The sequence below is a fragment of the Ranitomeya imitator genome, chromosome 5 (assembly GCF_032444005.1).
Source record: "Ranitomeya imitator isolate aRanImi1 chromosome 5, aRanImi1.pri, whole genome shotgun sequence".
Lineage (NCBI taxonomy): Eukaryota > Metazoa > Chordata > Amphibia > Anura > Dendrobatidae > Ranitomeya > Ranitomeya imitator.
The window spans coordinates 330,926,258-330,948,760 of record NC_091286.1 but is presented as its reverse complement, the minus strand read 5'-3'; the positions used below and the strand labels follow the sequence as shown (position 1 = coordinate 330,948,760).

General features: G+C 42.3%; 1 protein-coding gene across 2 annotated transcripts in view; it reads right to left on the bottom strand.

Moving 5' to 3' along the window:
* The window catches only part of BACH2 (BTB domain and CNC homolog 2), a 433,614-nt gene that overhangs the window by 20,772 nt on the left and 390,339 nt on the right, over positions 1–22,503 (bottom strand). For both annotated transcript variants that reach the window (XM_069726358.1, XM_069726357.1), the window contains one exon: positions 11,366–12,901. In XM_069726358.1, the coding sequence (XP_069582459.1) occupies positions 11,366–12,901 (1,536 nt within the window). The remainder of the gene's footprint in view (positions 1–11,365; positions 12,902–22,503) is intronic.

Here is a 22,503-nt window from a genome sequence, read left to right as displayed (position 1 = left end):
TTATGATGAACTTGCAGTCCTCATTGGCCCCTATTTCCTCCATCTCATGTCCTGATTCTGCATTGAAGCATTACAATGAAACCCTGCAAAGTGCTCTGGATGAAGCTGCTCCTCCTATACATAAAACAACTCGGCACAGACGGCAACAACCGTGGCACACGCTGCAAACACGTTTCCTGCAGCGGTGCTCCAGGTGCGCAGAACGTCTGTGGAGAAAATCTAATCTACCCGAAGATTTCATCCATTATAAGTTCATGCTAAAGACATACAATTCTGCCCTTCACCTCTCCAAACAAACCTACTTCAACACCCTCATCACCTCCCTGTCCAATAACCCTAAACGTCTCTTTGACACGTTCCAGTCCCTACTCAACCCAAGAGAGCAGGCCCCAACCACGGATCTCCGTGCTGACGATCTGGCCAATTACTTCAAAGAAAAAATTGACCACATTCGACAGGAAATCATCTCCCAATCTCTTCATACCATGCACTGTCCTCCCTCCCCCACTGCATCTAGTTCACTCTCTGACTTTGAAGCAGTTACAGAAGAAGAAGTAAGCAGGCTCCTTGCATCTTCGCGCCCGACCACTTGCACCAGTGACCCCATTCCGTCACATCTCCTCCAGTCCCTTTCCCCGGCTATCACCTCTCACCTAACAAAAATATTCAACCTTTCCCTCACTTCCGGTATTTTTCCCTCCTCATTTAAGCATGCCATCATACATCCATTACTTAAAAAACCATCCCTCGATCAAAACTGTGCCGCTAATTATAGACCTGTCTCTAATCTTCCCTTCATCTCTAAACTCCTCGAACGCCTGGTCCACTCCCGTCTTACCCGCTATCTCTCAGATAACTCTCTTCTCGACCCTCTTCAATCTGGCTTCCGCTCTTTACACTCTACTGAAACTGCCCTCATTAAAGTCTCTAATGACCTACTAACAGCTAAATCTAATGGTCACTACTCCATGCTAATTCTCTTGGATCTCTCTGCAGCATTTGACACTGTGGATCATCAGCTCCTCCTCACTATGCTCCGCTCCATCGGCCTCAAGGACACCGTTCTCTCCTGGTTCTCCTCCTATCTCTCTGACCGATCCTTCACTGTATGTTTTGCTGGTTCCTCCTCCTCTCACCTTCCCCTTACTGTTGGGGTTCCTCAAGGATCAGTCCTAGGCCCCCTACTCTTCTCGTTGTATACTGCCCCTATTGGACAAACAATCAGTAGATTTGGTTTCCAGTACCATCTCTATGCTGACGACACCCAATTATACACTTCTGCTCCCGATATCACACCGACCTTTTTAGAAAACACCAGTGATTGTCTTAACGCTGTCTCTAACATCATGTCCTCCCTCTATCTGAAACTAAACCTGTCAAAAACTGAACTCCTCGTGTTCTCTCCCTCTACTAACCTACCTTTGCCTGACATTGCCATCTCCGTGTGCGGTTCCACCATTACTCCAAAGCAACATGCCCGCTGCCTTGGGGTCATCCTTGATTCTGACCTTTCATTCACCCCCTACATCCGATCACTGGCTCGCTCTTCTTACCTGCATCTCAAAAACATTTTTAGAATTCGCCCTTTTCTTAATTTCGACTCTGCAAAAACTCTGACTGTTTCACTTATTCATTCTCGTCTGGACTATTGTAACTCTCTACTAATCGGTCTCCCTCTTGCAAAACTCTCCCCGCTCCAATCTGTCCTGAATGCTGCAGCCAGGATCATATTCCTCACCAACCGTTACACCAATGCCTCTACCCTGTGCCAGTCATTACACTGGCTACCCATCCACTCCAGAATCCAGTACAAAACTACTACCCTCATCCACAAAGCACTCCATGGCTCAGCACCACCCTACATCTCCTCCCTGGTATCAGTCTACCACCCTACCCGTGCCCTCCGCTCCGCTAATGACCTCAGGTTAGCATCCTCAATAATCAGAACCTCCCACTCCCGTCTCCAAGACTTTACACGTGCTGCGCCGATTCTTTGGAATGCACTACCTAGGTTAATACGATTAATCCCCAATCCCCACAGTTTTAAGCGTGCCCTAAAAACTCATTTGTTCAGACTGGCCTACCGCCTCAATGCATTAACCTAACGATCCCTGTGTGGCCTATTTATAATAAAAAAAAAAAAAAAAAAAAAGGTTCCTCGCATCATGTTCTCATACACTTTATGCAGTATTAGCCCTCTGTGTCTGTACTGCTACATACTTAGGCAGGTAACTGGTTCATGCAGCTTTACATGAACACCTGAGCCTTACACTATAGCTGGTCCGAATAACTAAAGCAATTGTTACCATCCACCTCTCGTGTCTCCCCTTTTCCCCATAGTTTGTAAGCTTGCGAGCAGGGCCCTCACTCCTCCTGGTATCTGTTTTGAACTGTATTTCTGTTATGCTGTAATGTTTACTGTCTGTACAAGTCCCCTCTATAATTTGTAAAGCGCTGCGGAATATGTTGGCGCTATATAAATAAAATTATTATTATTATTATTATCTGCTAAGTCAGTCCGCACTACACATGACCGAGCTCAGATCAGCCTTCACTCTCCTCTGCCTGGATCCTGCAGATGCTTTGGAGTGCTGTCCCTTCAGAGCATCAGCTAAGTCAGTCCGCACTACACATGACCGAGCTCAGATCAGCCTTCACTCTCCTCTGCCTGGATCCTGCAGATGCTTTGGACTGCTGTCCCTTCAAAGCATCAGCTAAGTCAATCCGCACTACACATGACCGAGCTTAGATCAGCCTTCACTCTCCTCTGCCTGGATCCTGCAGATGCTCTGGAGTGCTGTCCCTTCAAAGCATCAGCTAAGTCAGTCCGCACTACACATGACCGAGCTCAGATCAGCCTTCACTCTCCTCTCTGCCTGGATCCTGCTGAAGCTTTGACATTTTTCCACTGATTTCAATGAGGAAACCACAATATGAACCATAATTACCAATGCTACTCAGGTTTTTATTGTTGGGCCACAATTCTGTTTTTACAAAGAAACTCTTGTATGAACCACTTTTGCTATAGCTTATGTGTATGTTCCTAATTTGCTGTAGTGCAGTAATAGTATAGCTTTCCACCACACCTTTACTGTTCTGTGTGAACGTGACCTAAAAACTCACACTCGTTAATAATGAAAGGGAGCATCCAGGGAAAATGTGCAGCAGCATACAGTAACATGATCTAAACTAATCCCATTCACATGCTGGGAAACTTTTACACTTAGATATTGTCTGACAATATGGATTTTTCACTTCGCAGATTTGTTGCAGATTTTTCCCATTAAGTGAAATTAAATTTGTGTGGACTTTGCAATGGAGTACCTGTGGCTTGGCAGCCAAATGTACTGGTGTAATAGGCATGGTGGTATAGTAGTACTCAACTTTTACCACTAGAGGGCAGCAACTGCAAACATTAGAAAAATTGAAGGACTGATTTGAATTAGGATCAGGCAGAAGGAGTGAAACTTTGTCTATAACTTCCCTAACCTGAGTTTGCAGAAAAACAAAGCCTCCTCATTTACTTTAGATAGTTATCGGATGGCAGATATCACTCTTGACTTTTATACACAGGAATAACTTGCTGAGAGAGCACTCCTGTGTTCTCTATGAGAGTTGCTGCCGGACAACCCTTAGAGAACAAAAGGATCGGCAGTCCGATATCGGAAATGCTCAACGCCTCTGCTCTCTGACCTCATCTATCAAGGGACAGTCAGGAAACCCCTAAACATTAGAGACAGTTGCTGAACTCGTCAATATCAGAAGTTTTGTCCAATTTAAGTCTAATGTGTAAGGGGGCTTTAATAAAATAGTCCAATATAGGTAAATAACATGTTTTTTCTTTAGGCAAAGCATTATAGCTCTGCTATGCTTTCCAAAACATACAATATACACCTATAAACACTGGTGAAAACCAAAAACAAAATAATTCAATTAATTCATATAACATCATATGCACAGAATGCATATTCAGACTGGAGTGCAATTTAATGGGAGGTGATGACTTTACACGATAATAAGATGAAAGAGTTTTGTCTAACCCGTATAAAGGATAATGCCTGTAAAGGTTATTTGAGGATAGGCTTTATGGACAACGCGCACAAAGATAGGGTGATAACCTAGTGGGAGACGTGGAGAAATGAGAGGTTTTATCTCACCTGGTTTGTGAAAGGCACAACTCCTGAGCAAACGTGTAGTGTAAGGGTACCGTCACACAGTGCAATTTTGATCGCTACGACGGCACGATTCGTGACGTTCGAGCGATATAGTTACGATATCGCAGTGTCTGACACGCTCCTGCGATCAGGGACCCCGCTGAGAATCGTACGTCGTAGCAGATCGTTTGAAACTTTCTTTCGTCGTCTAGTGTCCCGCTGTGGCGGCATGATTGCATGGTGTAACATATATCGTATACGATGTGCGCATAGTAACCAACGGCTTCTACATCGCACATACGTCATGAAATTATCGCTCCAGCGTCGTAGATTGCAAAGTGTGACAGCAGTCTACGACGCTGGAGCGATATTGTTACGACGCTGGAGCGTCACGGATCGTACCGTCGTAGCGATGAAAATTGCACTGTGTGACGGTACCCTAAAGGTTGCCCCATGGCTGGGGGTTGAGATCCTCCAGGGGATTTAGACCAGAAGGGACAATTCATGTTGTAGGGTTGTGCTGAAGGAAAGTCTTTGGCGGACAGTAGATTAAAAGGTTTTTATTACCGCAACACATTTCAACACCGTACTGGTCCTTTTTTTTTTTTCACTTGAGAAAGATGCCGGTACAATGGTAAAACACGTCCTGGTAATAAATAAAAACTTTTGATCTAGCAGGAACACTCCTGTCAGCGATTCTGTGGCTTTTTCAGTTGACGTTACCTTAACAGAGCAGTTACTTTTCTTTCGCTCTGCTCTGTACACTGGCGCGACTGATGATGTCATGCTGACTGACAGCTGGCTCCATGCTGTCTAACTGCAGAAAGCCGGCTGTCAATCAGCATGACGTTGGCATTCATGCCCAGTTGACAAAGCAGACCCGAAGAGGAAGAACTGCTCTGCTGATGTGAAGCAGCAGAACCGCTGGGGGGAGTGGCCTGTGATCGTCCTGAGCGACTGTGTGCAGAACAGGTAGGTAGTTAGAAACTGGCTCCCTGTCAATTAACCTTGTGAGAAAATAATAAAATCAGCCTGGATTATTCTTTTAAACCAAGTTCATTCTTCAGTTGGTGCTGCTCCACTGATTCTGGGACAGTTTTTCTTTTTCTTATGTGCCCTTGCGTTCCAAAGTTATGTCCCTGATAATAATTAGGTAAATTTGTCCTTCAACCAAAGGGGCGTAGATGATGCTGGCCAAACAAAACACCGCTGAGTCCATTGAAAAAGTTCTTTGATATACGCCCAGTTGGTTAAAGGGAAAACTTGCACCTTTTGTTACTGGGAAAATAACAATAGAATCGTATGGCACACACAAAATCTGTTCCAGAATCATTGTAGCAGCATAAATTGAAATATATACCCAGCTTAAATTAAAAAAATCAAATGAAATGTCCTGTTTAGTGTGACGTGTCCTCTGTATTCATGAGGACAGCACTCCCCTCTCACTGGGGAACGATGCCTGACCGATAAGTACACCGATACCAAGCAACCTGTCAATCACCGTGAGTTCAGTGCTCCTCTACAGTTGCATTCAATAAGTAGCAATCTTACCCTCTCTTTTACATTTGTGTACCTGCCATATAATTACATCTCTTGCCTCTTGAGTAATATCTAAAAAACGCCCATACGAGGTGCGGTATATTGTTTTATTTGTGGCATCCTCAAATATTGAAAAGATGAAAATATAATTAGTGTAAGCATATAGCAATGTGAAAACTCATGGGAAAAGGACATTCTTTGGGAAAATGATGGGTTAATTACAATATTTCGTATAGACCGAAAGTACATTAGAAATGCAGTGAACAATTGCTATTTCATCTTTTCACTTGCCTGGAGCCTTCTGCCATGATGATTATACCAAGCCTATATTGCAGATTGACCTGGATCCCATCCTGTCTTGTAAGGTGAAAGAATATAAGAAAGCACATTTTTCCAAGAAAATTGTGTTGTTTTTTTATTGTTCCTTTCTTACCTACTTTTATTAACCTTAAAATTATACCACGTGGATTGCCACTTTGGAGTTTGCAGTGTGTGCTTAAAGAAGACCTTTCACTGGATTTTTTTCGTAGGCTTAACAGAGTTGTTTCGTTCTATTTTTTTATTCTGTGCCTCTCTGCTCGAAAGTCAAGTCTTCAGTAATAAAGAGAGTCCAATATGCACATTCTCCCTTCAAGCAGTTGGTCATATACCATGGAACTTCTCTCTGGGTGTTTACTTTTTCACCTCTACCATTCTGGCCAAACAAAACATGTTTGAGTCACAAAGGGGAAAAGCAAATGCCCACAGAGAGGTTCACAGCTGCAGCTTGGCTTAGTATGTTCTTGTGAGAATTCCAGTTTTCATGCCCCTTCCCACTTTTGGAGTGCCAGAGCACAGGAGTGCAGCAGCCTTGGAGAGTAAGAGCACAAAAGTGAAGCAGCACTAGCAAGCTAGAGCACAAGCAACCAGCAGTGGTGGAGAGCTACATAACAGCAAAAAAGCAACACAGTGCATCACCTGTAACAGAGTCAAGTTTTAATGCTCTCCTGTGCTTCTGCTCTTCAGCACTGCTGCTCTCTTGTGCTCTTACTTTCCACCATTGCTGCTCTCTTGTGCCCATACTCTCCACCACTGCTGCTCTCCTATGCTCTAGTGCTCCAATAGTAGGAATTGGCACAGTGACTGTGGAGTTCTCAGGGTGGTCACGTAAAACAAATCTCGTCTCATGAGAACATGCTGAGCAAGGATATAGCAGTGATTTTCTGTGTGAGTTTGTTTTTTCCGCTCTATAAAGTGGCTATGTTTTGATTGGCCAGCTCTTTTATAGAGGAGAAAAAGCAAACTCCCACAGAGAAATTTATTGACTGACATACACCCAGTTGTATCAAGCGAAACTTTGCAAATTGGGATCTTCTTACCATTGGAGGGCATAACTTTGGAACAGAAGGGCAGAAAAAAAAAATTCCAGGATCAGCAGAGCCCACAAATTGAAGAAGGCACTTAGTTTAAATTAAAAAAAAATGATGCAGCCCTTATATTTAGCTTTTCAGGACAAGTGGTTTATCCCACTTGGAGATATATTTATACATAAGTATCATCACTCCATAGAATATATGATGTTTAAAAAACGTTTTCAAGTATGTTATAGTGCAAGAACTTTTATGTGGAGAATACACCATTCACATGAAAGCTGTATAGATGTACTGACATTTAGGAGAATAACTCAGCCTAGACACAGCAATTTTACCTTATAAATACTGCGGTATACAGTTGGACGTGGCTCCATAGACTATCATCAGATAAATATTTGGAAACAGGCGATGGAGTAGTGCTGGCAATGGCATCTTGTGCATATAAAATATCACAGGATAGATTTTGGCCTCAGGAGTACTGTGTAAAGTCTACTCTGTGTTCCATTTCACACAACCTGCAGCAGACTTTGGACCTTTGTAACGTGGGATATCAGCTCCATCAGACACCCAAATAAACAATGTGCATTGCACTTTAAACAGCTAAACGTAGGTTTGATGATGTGGACACCCAGTGCATACATAGATAGCAACTGGCTTCCTTTTTTAGCCATAACCTTAACCTTTTAGTTATCCTGCCAACAGATCTGTACGAGAGCTTGTTTATTAGGCTGGAGGACGAGTTGCATTGGCACCATTTTGGGGTATTATATATTTTTTTAAGAACTTTAACCAACACTTCCGCTTTTCTTTTGTTTGCATTCTTGATTTATATCATTTACTGTACATCGTAAATACTGTGTTACTTTAATTCTATGGATCGTTTCAATCATGACAATGCCAAACATGTATAGTTTTCACATTGCGTGGAAACAAATAGTTTTTATGTTGTCATATTGAAAGAGCCATAACATTTGCATGTTACTATTAATATAGCTGTATATTTTCTTGTTTTTTTGAGAAATGAGTTAATTTTTATCAGAATTATTTTGGGAACATATCTGTTATTGAGTTTTTTGAGGGGGAAGGTGAAGGGGAAAGAAAGGCAATTCACCTGTATGTTTTTTTATTAGTGTTTGATGCCGTTAAAATGTGGCCATAATATAAATATATGCTTTGGTATGTCCTTATACGCACATAGCCATGGCAGGACTGATGTATTTTGTCTTTTTTCTACAGCATCTATGGGATTATATGGGCAGGTTCAGAACCACCTAATAATAACCAAAACATTAAGGCTACTTTCCCACAATGAGCTTTTTATGCGGATTTTGTGGTGTCAAAAACGCAGCGTCTTACAGTTCTAGCAATATGGATGGGATTTATAGCAATCTCCTGCCCACACTGCTTCTTTTTAATGCAGCGTAAACTGACCAGCGGTGTGTGTCTCAAATCTGTAACTTGTCAATTTCTCTGGCTGGTACACTGAGTTTTCTGTTCGGAAATTCCCCATAGACTTGCATTAGGTGCGGAAATTTCATAGGTAAAAAACGCACATGCATTTTAAGTGCGTTTCAGTGGCGGAAAGCTTCAAAAACACATGCAATACAAACCTAAGTATATCACTAAAATTTTGTCAAAGCCAAATACCAGGAGGTATCAAAAACAAAGGCGCTTTATATAAAGCAACAGAAACCAATAAGAGACCAAAAACTGCAGCATAAAAAACGAGAGGTAAACGCATGTTAAAAAAACACACACAAAAACGCAATGAAAAAACGCAAGTAACCTAATTTAAATAATAGTTGCAGAAATGGTGCAGAAATTCTGCAACATCAAAAACGCACCAAAAGCTCATTATGGGAAAGCAGCCTAAATGTCCAAGACTGGATTTTTCTCTGATCCTGGCTGTGTGATGGAGGTCTGTTTTAATAATAATAATAATAATAATAATAATCTTTATTTTTATATAGCGCTAACATATTCCGCAGCGCTTTACAGTTTGCACACATTATCATCACTGTCCCCGATGGGGCTCACAATCTAGAATCCCTATCAGTATGTCTTTGGAATGTGGGAGGAAACCGGAGTGCCCGGAGGAAACCCACGCAAACACGGAGAGAACATACAAACTCTTTGCAGATGTTGTCCTGAGTGGGATTAGAACCCAGGACCCCAGCGCTGCAAGGCTGCTGTGCTAACCACTGCGCCACCGTGCTGCCCGTTTTAAGAACAAGAGAAGCTTGCCTTAGAGCAGAGTCACAAAGTCAAGCCCCAAAACTCCTTCACTGCAGTTACCGACTGAGGCCTTGCTCTATTTGCCATCAAAAGATAACGAAAGACTGTTAAGGGGTTAAAATTTGAATTCAATATAGCAATATTCAGTCATCTTTTCAGACTCCGCCTTAGGCTACTTTCACACATCAGGTTTTTTGCATCAGGCACAATCTGGCGAATTTAAAAAAAAAACGATCGTTTTTTTTTCCGCTGGATCCATTTTTTCCCATATAGTTACATTAGCACTGGATTGTGCCTGATGTCCCAAGGTTTCATCCGTTTTTTGCCGGATCCGTCCAAAATTTATTTTCCGGCGGACGGAGAAAACGTCCAGAGTAACTATTTTCAGTCCGGTGGAAAACCGAACAGCGACTGAACCGGTCAAAAAAGCATGAAACGCAAGAAGAAATTGCCGAATCCAGCCAACAGATCCAGTCTTTGTACAGAAATCATGCATTTTCCATTCTGAACGGATCCAGTTTTTGTACAGAAATCATGCATTTTCCATTGTGAAAAAAATCTCTCTCCAAATTGTATGCCCGATAAACAACGGATCCAGCCCAAAAAAAAGAAAACCGAACCAGCTAATCATGATCCGCTAATCTAATGTCTTGTGATTTAAAAGTGAAAAATGCTATTATCCTGCAGATAAGGGGTTAATAGTGTTCTGAACCTGCTCGGCACAGGCCCTCAGACCTGCCAATGTCGGGAGGAAATTAATTTTATTCCTTTCAACAGCGTTCGGATATCAGTCACGGGGGTGGCGCCAGCCTGGGTCTTGTCACCCCTCTGTATAAGCAGCTCAGGACTAGAGTCCGCTGTCAGTGCCGTGGCAGTGGCTACAGCTGTCGCTATCACTATACAGAGCCACCCCCATGACTAAAACTCGAACACTAGCGGGAGGAATAAAGTTCATTTCCTCTTGGCAGTGGGGTCTAAATACGGGTATCGGGTAGGTTCAGAACGCTATTAACCAAATAGCTGCAGGTTGAGCGTGTTTTTTCACGTGACAGGTTCCCTTTAAAGTACCAACGCAAACATACAATCTATAAACAAACAACCATGAAATTATTCATTGCATCACTTGACAGCAGCTTGGATTGCATTGTGTAATGTGCTTTTAATGCAAAAGTTTTTAGGAAATACAGTATATAGCTTTTTCTTATGTTCACCCCAAGAAAATAATGTATTTTTTTTAAAGGAAAGCACATGTTCTGAGCTCATGTGGCTGAGGCTCAGAAATGGTAGACTAGACTTTAATTTAATGGCCCATAAAAAAGACAGTATTTGGCCCATGTCTAACAAACCAAATAATTAATTGTGAACAGTTGCACTTCCCAGTCTGTTCACTTCAGTTTTGGCTTGTTTTTTTCTTATGTGGGGGCAGCAAAAGCTGCTATTCTTTTGGCTGCCAGAGCGTATTGTGTCTGAACACTGAGCGTAAAGACAAAAATATTACTTTAAGTACAAGTAGCCAATAGTCAATCATCAGAAACACGTATAATAGATTTGTAGAAGGGAGTTTTAACCTTAAGATTGAATTTTAAGTGTTGGCTTGTTGATAAACGCCTTCGAAAAATATGTTGTTACTTCCCTCTGTGCTTATAAGGAAAGTGAGCTGTTAAAGTGATTTTATGCAATAAAATTTCACACAAACTTATGGCACATATACCTATCTGCGAAGAAGAAACTATAAGGGTACAACCCTATTCAGATGGGCCATGGTGCAGACAAAAAACCTAATGGTCATTAACAAAAAATAAATCAATTTTCAACAATCAATTTAAATAACATAGCAACTAGCATTCCCACGTGGTTTTCGGACACATTACAGCTGTGCTGTGTGTCTGTGCCCTAGGAATAAAACAAATGAGGCTAACAAAAGTGCATCTGCAACTATTGAGCTAATTAGAACCAAGTCTATTCTTTGTATGATACAAACTACCTTTAAAGGCATCAACTGACAAGAGCAGCACAATACTGCACTATATTCTTTCATACAGTTGTAAGAAAACATATAGTTCAACCACTTTCTGTGTTTCTTACCTCGTGGCCTCTGTCTTGCACTGGACATGACTCACTATCTGCTTCTGAAAATGATCCAGATTCGTCACTTGAGTTTGTTCCATAAGACTGCTCACACTTTATCTGTGGCCGTACTTGATTATAGATAGAGTCAGCCATTGAACAAGCTTCTTGATGATCAGTGGATGGAAATCGTGGGCCTTGTGAACAGGGAGATGATGAAAATTCAAGAAGAGGAAGGCTACAAGGAGATCCACCACTTCCATCTTCTGCATATGAATATGAGGAGCATGAGCTGGATGTCCTTGTTCTAGTTTCCAAAGGTGGAGAACGAGGGCACACTTTAATTGGCACAGGACAACTAGTGTTTGGCCGCAGCCTTCCTGGTAATGGATCGGTTATAAGCCCACTATGGGAGAAGGTGTGCGAGCTAGGTAGAGATTGGCTAGCTCCTGCCCAAAGACCCTTTGGCACATGCTCAGAAAACTCTTTGTCCAAACAGCTGACACCAGAATATGATTGCACCGGGGTGCTTATTTGGTCACAAGCACTTGAAGAGAATATGACACTTCTCCTGTCCAATTCCATTTCATGCTTAGAGGCAAGGTCTGAACCTGACCCCCGAAGAGGCGAAGCCATGAGGAAGTTAGAGGAATCTTCATGAGGTTCACAGGACAGTTCATAATTCCCAGTGAAAGGGTTGTATTCAGTTTTATGGTCACCCTGAGTTGCTCCCTTTTCCACAGGGCATGAAGGACTTCTGACAAAGCGTTGTTGGGAAGTACCAGGCAAGTCAGGAAATTCCCCCCCTTTCGTTCTACTGAAAAAAGTTCTTAGATTGGAAGGAGATGACACACTTTTGGGGGTGTCAATGCTCACAGGGCTTGGCTGTTTCCTGACCATCTCAACATCTCCTTCTTTATCCCTGATGTCATTTTCATCCCCAGACAAGCAAAGTGTAACGCTCTCTTCATCATTATCATCATCCCGAGGCTCACTTTTTATCTGGTTTAAAGGAAGTCCTGATTTTAGGCCGATTTCAGAGTTATGTTCATTGAATGTGCTTGTAAAACCTGAGGTACTGTGTGATGTATTGTAGACATTCTTAGTACAAGCCAACTGGTATTTTTTATATCGTGGGTAGCGGATTATAGGATCCTTGTCTAAACTTTCTTTGTTTTCCCTTTGCATATTGGAATTGGCCAACATAACTTCATTTATATCAGCAGCTTTCTCACCTGAACCAAAGTTAAAAGGCTCGTGGTGCATTCTTTCCTTAGGGCAAGATATTTTTGAGGTTTCAGATTCCATGGTTTCCTCTTCACAATCAAAAGTCTCATTGTGTACACTCTGGCATGAGGTGTCTTTCTTACACAGAAACAAGCCATCCTCATTGTTTAGAAGCTGTGACTGAAGGAAGCGGAAGCAGGAGTCCTCCAGGTTATGCATACGTAGGAATTCAGCACATTGGATGACCTCTTGGATGTTTTCTCTGCTCAGTAATAGCTTAGCAGTGTAGGCAAACTGCAACAATGGACCAAATCCTCTAGCAGTGACCTGCAAAAAAAGAAAAAGAAGGGAAATTGCCAACATTACTATCAGCACAGCAATTGTCCAGAGTCCCTCAAGTGTAGTGAGAACTTGACAGCTACAATGTCAATATATAAACACAGTAAAGTAGCAGTTAATCTCCCATCAGGTCAGCAGTGACTCCACATTTAATAATTAATTCCACTTGCTTCTACACATCATGCCATGGCTGAAAAAGAAAGCTAGACTGGAACACAGGCAGGAAAACTTCAAACAGCATCCCTGATGAGTGATAAAAATGTGCTAGCTCAACACAAGCAACCACATCTGCCTCTACTGGTGAATGAGGAATCCCATTTTGCTAGGACTTCATGGCTAGAATCCTATCATTCTACATGTTTAGACAGAAAAAGACAAATTGCATTTTTTAGTCAAGATGACTGCTGGGTCTTTACATCTGGCAACTGGCTGACTATATCAGTATGTCTCAGAAGAAACAGTATAAAAAGTATGGAATTTCTTCTAAATGTAAAATAAATAAAAATAGGTTACATCAGCAATTTTACATTGTCATTTCTAAAAAGTATAAATTGGTAAAAGAAAAATAATACCATCTGGAACAAAACAAAAAATGAACTATATTTCTTAAACTCTCCTTCTAAACCATAATTCTAATAAAGGTTTCTTAATTTTTTAATGTGATGGTAAATACTTTTATGTTCAAAAATCACAATTTGCAAGTGATGCCCAGAATGGCTTACCATTGGTTGGTTATTGGCTGGTTAGCTAATAAAAGTATAATTTATATAATACTCTTCTCTTTTTTTTTTTTACATAAAAGTACTTGGTAACATCCGCTTCTAAACCAATCTAGTATTACAAGGATCCACTACAAAAGGAGCAAAAAACGGATGCAAAATAGGTATTATCCTTTATGATTAAGAGATGAGCAAACATACTCGAAACCCCACCTCGCATTGCCTACGAGTCACAGTAATGCTGTAGCCATCTTGGTAGTGGCATTACTGTGATTGACCGTGTGACATCATTAGGTGATGTCACTGACGCCACTGCACAGCTCTGTGATAGTTGTTATTGGAGGGAGAGACTGTTTGTTCAGGCGTGTGCATGCATAGTTTCACCAGGATCCTCTAATGTTGATTCTGGTGCTGAAGCTGAACCATCATGCTAAGGCTAAGTTCACACTGCGTTAGTGCAGTCCGTTCAACACATCCGTTAAACGGACTGCACTAACGCAAGTGCCAACGTTTGCACAGCGCCAGCACAGATGGAGCATCTGCTAGCTCCATCTGCGCTAGCAGTGCGCTAGCAGTGACAAACCCGTAAACGCTGCAGCCCGCGTCTCGGGTCCGTCACTCAATGACGGCACATCGCTAGCGCTCGCCCATTGTGGGCTTCTCTGTAGTCATGGATTGTTAGTTTACTGTGTATAGGCACCTTATAATAATAATAATAATTTTTCTTTATATAGCGCCAACATATTCCGCAGCACTTTACAAATTAAAACAAAACCTTGGGGTTTTTCCCATGAATTATGAACATTTTAATTAATAGATCTTAAAATAAGTCCCACAACTGATCGTGCTAAAAAAATGTTCCTGTGCTGCGATAATCTCATGAATGTGCCCTTGCTGGCTGTGTACTGTGTAATGGCTGTGTCTGACCGTACCACATCTCCTGGGCAGGGGAGGAAGGAAAAGAGTATACAGACAGGGCAGCAGCTGCTGATTTTTTTAGGTAAAACATTAGACTGTCTTTTTATTTTATCTGTAACCCTCGTGCCCAAACAACAAGGGGTGCTCCAGAGACACCTCTAGTAAAAATAGATCTGCTAAATATTGAACAGAAATTGATGCAAAATGGAGACCAGTGTGTGCCTCCAATTTTTGCTTCATTTGTAAAAAATGTATTTTTAAACCTGAACTTTTACAAATGGATGACATCGAGACACGTGAAGTTATCTGTTATGGCTGGCAATCAGGCAACACAGCGTGCAGTAATCAGCGCACATACAGAGATCTGGCAATAACCCAAAACAATAGGACGAGCTCTGAGACGTGGAATCTCTGTAGACTGCAGTACCTGATCTATCCTCACACAACTGGAAGCAGCAGTGGATTGCGCCTATCAACTACCTATGCAACTCGGCACTGCCTGAGGAGCTGACTAGCCTGAAGATAGAAATACAAGCCTGACTTACCTCAGAGAAATACCCCAAAGGAATAGGCAGCCCCCACATATAATGACTGTTAGCAAGATGAAAAGACAAACGTAGGAATGAAATAGATTCAGCAAAGTGAGGCCCGATATTCTAGACAGAGCGAGGATAGCAAAGAGAACTATGCAGTCTACAAAAAACCCTAAAACGAAAACCACGCAAAGGGGCAAAAAGACCCACCGTGCCGAACTAACAGCACGGCGGTGCACCCCTTTGCTTCTCAGAGCTTCCAGCAAAAGATAAAAACAAGCTGGACAGAAAAAACAGAAAACAAACTAGAAGCACTTATCTAGCAGAGCAGCAGGCCCAAGGAAAGATGCAGTAGCTCAGATCCAACACTGGAACATTGACAAGGAGCAAGGAAGACAGACTCAGGTGGAGCTAAATAGCAAGGCAGCCAACGAGCTCACCAAAACACCTGAGGGAGGAAGCCCAGAGACTGCAATACCACTTGTGACCACAGAAGTGAACTCAGCCACAGAATTCACAACAGTTATCCTAACCTAGGTGCTGAGATTGGCCATTTTTTGTGTGTTCATTTCACAAGAGAGTGGGAATAAGCTGAAGATAGACACTACCCATGGGTGTATAAAGCGTAGAGCTGCCCCCAACACTTTAGATTGTTGGCTGCTGCCTACCATATTAACACTTTAGTGTGCTTAGTGGCAGGCTAAAATTATACATTCAGATTTGCTACCTCTTCAACCCAAATCAAAGAAAAATAAACTTCCTTATATGAAAAGAACTGAACTGTTAAATCGCCCTACATGATAATCACAATTCTTTGAATAAGCAGTGTTCTGCAGGACGACACCTAATTACTCTTCCTGACAGGTATGAGGAGGGATTTTCCTGTCCTAGCACATATACACAATAAACAGTCCTGTAAGTGATTCATAACATTCCGTAGTAGAGCGATTTCAGCAGAGAACATGGCTGAGAGCTATAGAAAAAGAACAAAAGCCGCATTCATTAACTCCTGGATGTGGTGCTCCAAGTTTCTTTAATGGACTACACAGCATTTCACCACCTGGTTACTTAGTAAGAGCATACATACAATACATCACTCTACATCCCTGCTTTGGCTACAACGTGGAACTTCACAACGGTCACTCAAGACTCTTGGCGTGATACCAACATTAATCTTATTGCACCGCTGCAAGCATTCAATAGCAACGTTCACATGTATAGTGTGGCGCACAAAGACTTCTACCCTAGTGACCCATTCCCACAAAGTGTGACATCTATGAGGCAACACTGCATGTCCCACAACAGCGGCAGGAACGGCCATGCAGACACATAACTCTACAGTGACTTTTGGACTTCGTGCTAATCTGTATCATTCATTCAGAAATATACACAGCAAAAAGATAACAAACTGATGTCAGGAGGCCAAAAGTCAAATGGAGTCACAAAGTGTCTACAGTTATGTGTTACCTGCACATAAATAGTGTCACACTAGGATAAAGCATTTAAAGGGAAGCTATCATTTCCAAAAAATAATATTTACCTGTAGATATAGGTTTAATCTGCAGTTAAATAGCATTAAAATGCTGTCTAGCCGTCTTATTGAAAGCGCGGCTAAAGGGTTGAATGAATGGTTATCTTCCCAGCAGCCACTGGCTTTCAGTCATAGAGGTGTGCAGAGAGCGACTAGTGTCTGTGCTCACTATACTGTAAACGGCGGCTGTAATAATCTCCCGGCACAATGATTGACAGCTGTATGTGCACAAATATGTTGTCAATGTATGCAAGAGGCAAACCGAGCAGAAACAGTGGACTTTGATTCTCTGCCACTGCACCTAGTGGCGGTTATTGTCTGCAGTGCTTCTCTCACATTGATAGCGCTACAGCCAATCACTGAGCTCAGCAGCTCTGGGCAGACAGTGCCATGAATTTGGGCAGAGCTTAGTTATCGCCTGCAGCACTATCAACGTGATGTTAGTGCTGCAGACACTAAAAGACACCAGGAGCAGTGACAGAGACTCAGTGATGGAAACAAAGAGGGCAAGTAAAGCACAGTGAGTTTTTTAAAACAAGCGGCAGCTAAAGGAGAGGTGATTTTTGAAACTGGAAATCCCCTTTAAAGACCATATCTAAGTTAAAACGTTACTCTTGAAAGTTGTCATCTCCATCTGTGAAGTGAAAACGTAGGCTATGTTACAAAGGGACTGGCCTCTGGGAATATTGCAGGTGTGAATGGCTCCCAAGGTACAAAGTACGTAATGTCAGTGCAAGTAGTCCAACAGATAGGTGAGGTATTCTGCAGTAGAAAATGGCCTACCTTAGACCTACAGCAGCATATGGGTTAGGGCAGCAATCTTAACGCTTTACCCCCAAGGGTGATTTGCACACTAATGACCAGGCCAATTTTTACAATTCTGACCACTGTCCCTTTATGAGGTTATAACTCAGGAACGCTTCAACGGATCCCGCTCATTCTGACATTGTTTTCTCGTGTCATATCATACTTCATAATAGTGGTAAAATTTCTTTGGTATTACCTGCGTTTATTTGTGAAAAAAATGGAAATTTGGCGAAAATTTTGAAAATTTTGCAATTTTCCAAATTTGAATTTTTATGCAATTAAATCACAGAGATATGTCACACAAAATACTTAATAAGTAACATTTCCCACATGTCTACTTTACATCAGCACAATTTTGGAGACAAATTTTTTTTGTTGTTAGGGAGTTATCAGGGTTAAAATTTGACCAGCAATTTCTCATTTTTACAACACCCTTTTTTTAGGGACCACATCACATTTGAAGTCATTTTGAGGGGTCTATATGATAGAAAATAACCAAGTGTGACACCATTCTAAAAACTGCACCCCTCAAGGTGCTCAAAACCACATTCAAGAAGTTTATTAACCCTTCAGGTGTTTCAGAGGAATTTTTGGAAAGTTTAAAAAAATGAAAATTTAACTTTTTTCACAAAAAATTTACTTCAGCTCCAATTTGTTTTATTTTATCAAGGGTAACAGGAGAAATTGGACCCCAAAAGTTGTTATACAATTTGTCCTGAGTACGCCGATACCCCATATGTGGGGGTAAACCACTGTTTGGGCGCATGGCAGAGCTCGGAAGGGAAGGAGCGGCATTTTTTCAATGCAAAATTGACTGGAATTGAGATGGGACGCCATGTTGCATTTGGAAAGCCCCTGATGTGCCTAAACATTGAAACCCCCCATTAGTGACATCATTTTGGAAACTAGACTCCCTAGGGAACTTATCTAGATGTGTGGTGAGCACTTTGACCCACCAAGTGCTTCACAGAAGTTTATAATACAGAGCTGTAAAAATAAAAAATCATATTTTTTCACAAAAATGATATTTTCGCCCCCAATTTTTTTATTTTCCCAAGGGTAAGAGAAGAAATTGGACCCCAAAAGCTGGTGTGCAATTTGTTCTGAGTACGCTGATACCCCATATGTGGGGGTAAACCACTGTTTGGGCGCATGGCAGAGCTTGGAAGGGAAGGAGCGCCGTTGCTTTTGTAGAGCCCCTAATGTGCCTAAACAGTGGAAACCCCCAATTCTAACTGAGCCCCTAACCTAAACACACCTCTAACCCTAATCCCAACCACACCCCTAACCCCAACCACACCCCTAACCCCTACACATCCCTAACCCTAATCTCAACCCTAACCACACCCCTAACCCTAATCCCAACCACACCCCTAACCCTGACACACCCCTAACCCTAATCCCAACCCTAGCCCCAACCCCAACCCTAAAACTAATGGGAAAATGGAAATAAATACATTTTTAAAATTTTTTTAGTTTTCCCTAACGAAGGGGGTGATGAAAGGGGGTTTGATTTACTTTTATAGCGGGTTTTCTAGCGGATTATTATGATTGGCAGCCGTCACACACTAAAAGATGCTTTTTATTGCAAAAAATATTTTTTGCGTTACCACATTTTGAGAGCTATAATTTTTCCATATTTTGGTCCACAGAGTCATTTGAGGTCTTGTTTCTTTGCGGGATGAGTTGACGCTTTTATTGGTAACATTTTCGGGCACGTGACATTTTTTGATTGCTTTCTATTCAGATTTTTGTGAGGCAGAATGACCAAAAACCAGCTATTCATGAATTTCTTTTGGGGGGGGGACGTTTATACCGTTCCGTGTTTAGTAAAATTATTAAAGCAGTTTTATTCTTCGGGTCAGTACGATTACAGCGATACCTCATTTATATCATTTTTTTATGTTTTGGCGCTTTAATACGATAAAAACTATTTTATAGAAAAAAAAATTATTTTTGCATTGCTTTATTCTGAGGACTATAACTTTTTTATTTTTTCGCTGATGATGCTGTATGGCAGCTCGTTTTTTGCGGGACAAGATGACGTTTTCAGCGGTACCATGGTTATTTACGAGTCTTTTTGATCGCGTGTTATTCCACTTTTTGTTCGGCGGTATGATAATAAAGCGTTGTTTATTGCCTCGTTTTTTTTTTACGGTGTTCACTGAAGGGGTTAACTAGTGGGACAGTTTTATAAGTCGGGTCGTTACGGACGTGGCGATACTAAATATGTGTACTTTTATTGTTTTTTTAATTTAGATAAAGAAATGTATTTATGGGAACAATGTATATATTTTTTTCTAGGAATTTTTTTTTTATTTTTTATTTTTTACACATGTGAATATATATATATTTTTTACACTATAACATTGCCCCAGGGGGGGACATCATGTTATAGTGTATGATCGCTGATCTGACACTTTGCTGTGCACTGTGTCAGATCAGCGATCTGACGTGTACTCGTGGAGGCTTCCCGACGCCTACTCTGAGCAGGCGCTGGTGAGCCACCTCCCTGCAGGACCCGGATGCAGCCCCGCGGCCATTTTGGAACCGGGACCTGCAGGGAGAAGGTAGGAGACCCTTGGAGCAACACGATCACATCGCGTTGCTCCGAGGGTCTCAGGGAAGCACGCAGGGAGCCCACTCCCTGCACGATGCTTCCCTATACCGCCGGAACACTGCGATCATGTTTTATCGCAGTGTGTCGGGGGTTAATGTGCCGGCAAATAGTGCCGGATGTCAGCTGTGATAGTTAGCTGACACCCAGCCGCGATCGGCCTTGCTCCCCCCGTGAGCGTGGACAATCGCTATGACGTACTATCCCGTCGGTGGGCATATGGGCCCACCCAACCTCGACGGGATAGTACGTCTAATGTCAGAAAGGGGTTAATTGGCAGCCTGGCCACTGTCCACTAGATCTCAACTTATTACTGTCAACTAATTACTTTGCAACTTGCATAAATTATTTTTTTATTCTGTTCCAGAGTCTGCACCCACAAAATGTGAGAGTAACTGACAAACATTGTAAGACAGCAAAATCTGTAACCATTGAATGGTCACTGTCGTTTCAAAAAGTTTTACACAAATAAATAGTAGCAACAAATATAAGATGCACATGTGGAAAAAAGGGAATCCAACTCCAAGAGATAAAATCATTTAGCTTTAGTAGTATTAATTTAAAATAAAAATAGGCTATAAGACACACAAGAACCGGGTATACTGGAAGGAGAGTGCCTGTATAAACTGTATGCTTTTCGAACACACAAGTGCTCTTAGTCTCAGTATATATAACAAATCTATATAATTGTCTAAGGGTTTTTCCGTCTGTCTGTCTGTCTTTCTGTCTGTCTGTCCTGGAAATCCTGCGTCTCTGATTGGTCGAGGCTGCCAGGCCTCGACCAATCAGCAACGGGCACAGCGACGATGATGTCATAAAGGACGTAGAAATCCCACGTTTCTGATTCAGCGACAGGCACAGTATCGACGTAGATGTCATAATGGTTGCCATGGCGACGATGATGTCATAAAGGTTGCCTCGACCAATCAGCGACGGGCACAGTCTGCCGCGAATTCTGGAATCATCATTGTCCATATACTACGGGGACATACATATTCTAGAATACCCGATGCGTTAGAATCGGGCCACAATCTAGTATATATATATATACTAGATTGTGGCCCGATTCTAACGCATCGGGTAATCTAGAATATGCATGTCCACATAGTATAGTATATTGCCCAGCCACGTAATATATTGCCCAGTCACGTAGTATATTGCCCAGCCATGTAGTATATTGCCCAGCCACATAGTATATTGCCCAGCTACGTAGTATATTGCCCAGCTACGTAGTATATTGTCCAGCCACGTAGTATATTGCCCAGCCACGTAGTATATTGCCCTATCACGTAGTATATTGCCCAGCCACATTGTATATTGCCCTATCACGTAGTATATTGCCCAGCCACGTAGTATATTGCCCAATCACGTAGTATATTGCCCAGTCACGTAGTATATTGCCCAGCCACGTAGTATATTGCCCAGCCACGTAGTATATTGCCCAGTCACGTAGTATATTGCCCAGCCACGTAGTATATTGCCGAGCCACGAAGTATATTGCCCAGTCACGTAGTATATTGCCCAGCCATGTAGTATATTGCCCAGTCACGTACTCTATTGCTCAGCCACGTAGTATATTGCCCAGCCACGTAGTATATTTCCCAGCTACGTAGTATATTGCCCAGCTACGTAGTATATTGCCCAGCCACGTAGTATATTGCCCAGCTACGTAGTATATTGCCCAGCCACGTAGTATATTGCCCAGCCACGTAGTATATTGCCCAGCCACGTAGTATATTGCCCAGCCACGTAGTATATTGCCCAGCCACGTAGTATATTGCCCAGCCACGTGGTATATTGCCCAGTGACGTAGTATATCGCCCAGCCACGTAGTATATTGCACAGCGACAGAGTATACAGCACAGAGCCATGTAGTATACAGACTTAAAATAAAAAATAAACATATACTCACCTTCCGTTGAAGTCCTGGCCCTGCGTGCGGTGCACCCGGCAGCTTCCGGTCCCAGGGTTGGTATGGGCGCAGGACCTGTGATGACGTCGCGGTCACATGACCGTGACGTCATGGCAGGTCTTTCTCGCAGGACCTGTGATGACGTCGCGGTCACATTACCGTGACGTCATGGCAGGTCCTTGTCACATACCATCTTTGCCACAGGAACCTGCCGCTTGCATGGACCGGTCACCAGAGTGTCGCGAGGAGTGGGAAAGGCGGCGGAATGTGAGTATATGATGATTTTTTTTTTTTTTTAATTATTTTTAACATTAGATCATTTTACTATTGAGGCTGCATAGGCAGCATCAATAGTAAAAAAGTTGGTCACACAGGGTTAATAGCAGCGTTAATGGAGTGCGTTACACCATGGCATAACGTGGTCCATTAGCACTGCCATTAACCCTGTGTGAGCGCTGACTGGAGGGGAGTACGGAGCGGGAACTGACTGCGGGGAGGAAGGAGCGGCCATGTTGCTGCCGGACTGCGCAGGTCGCTGATTGGTCGTGGCAAT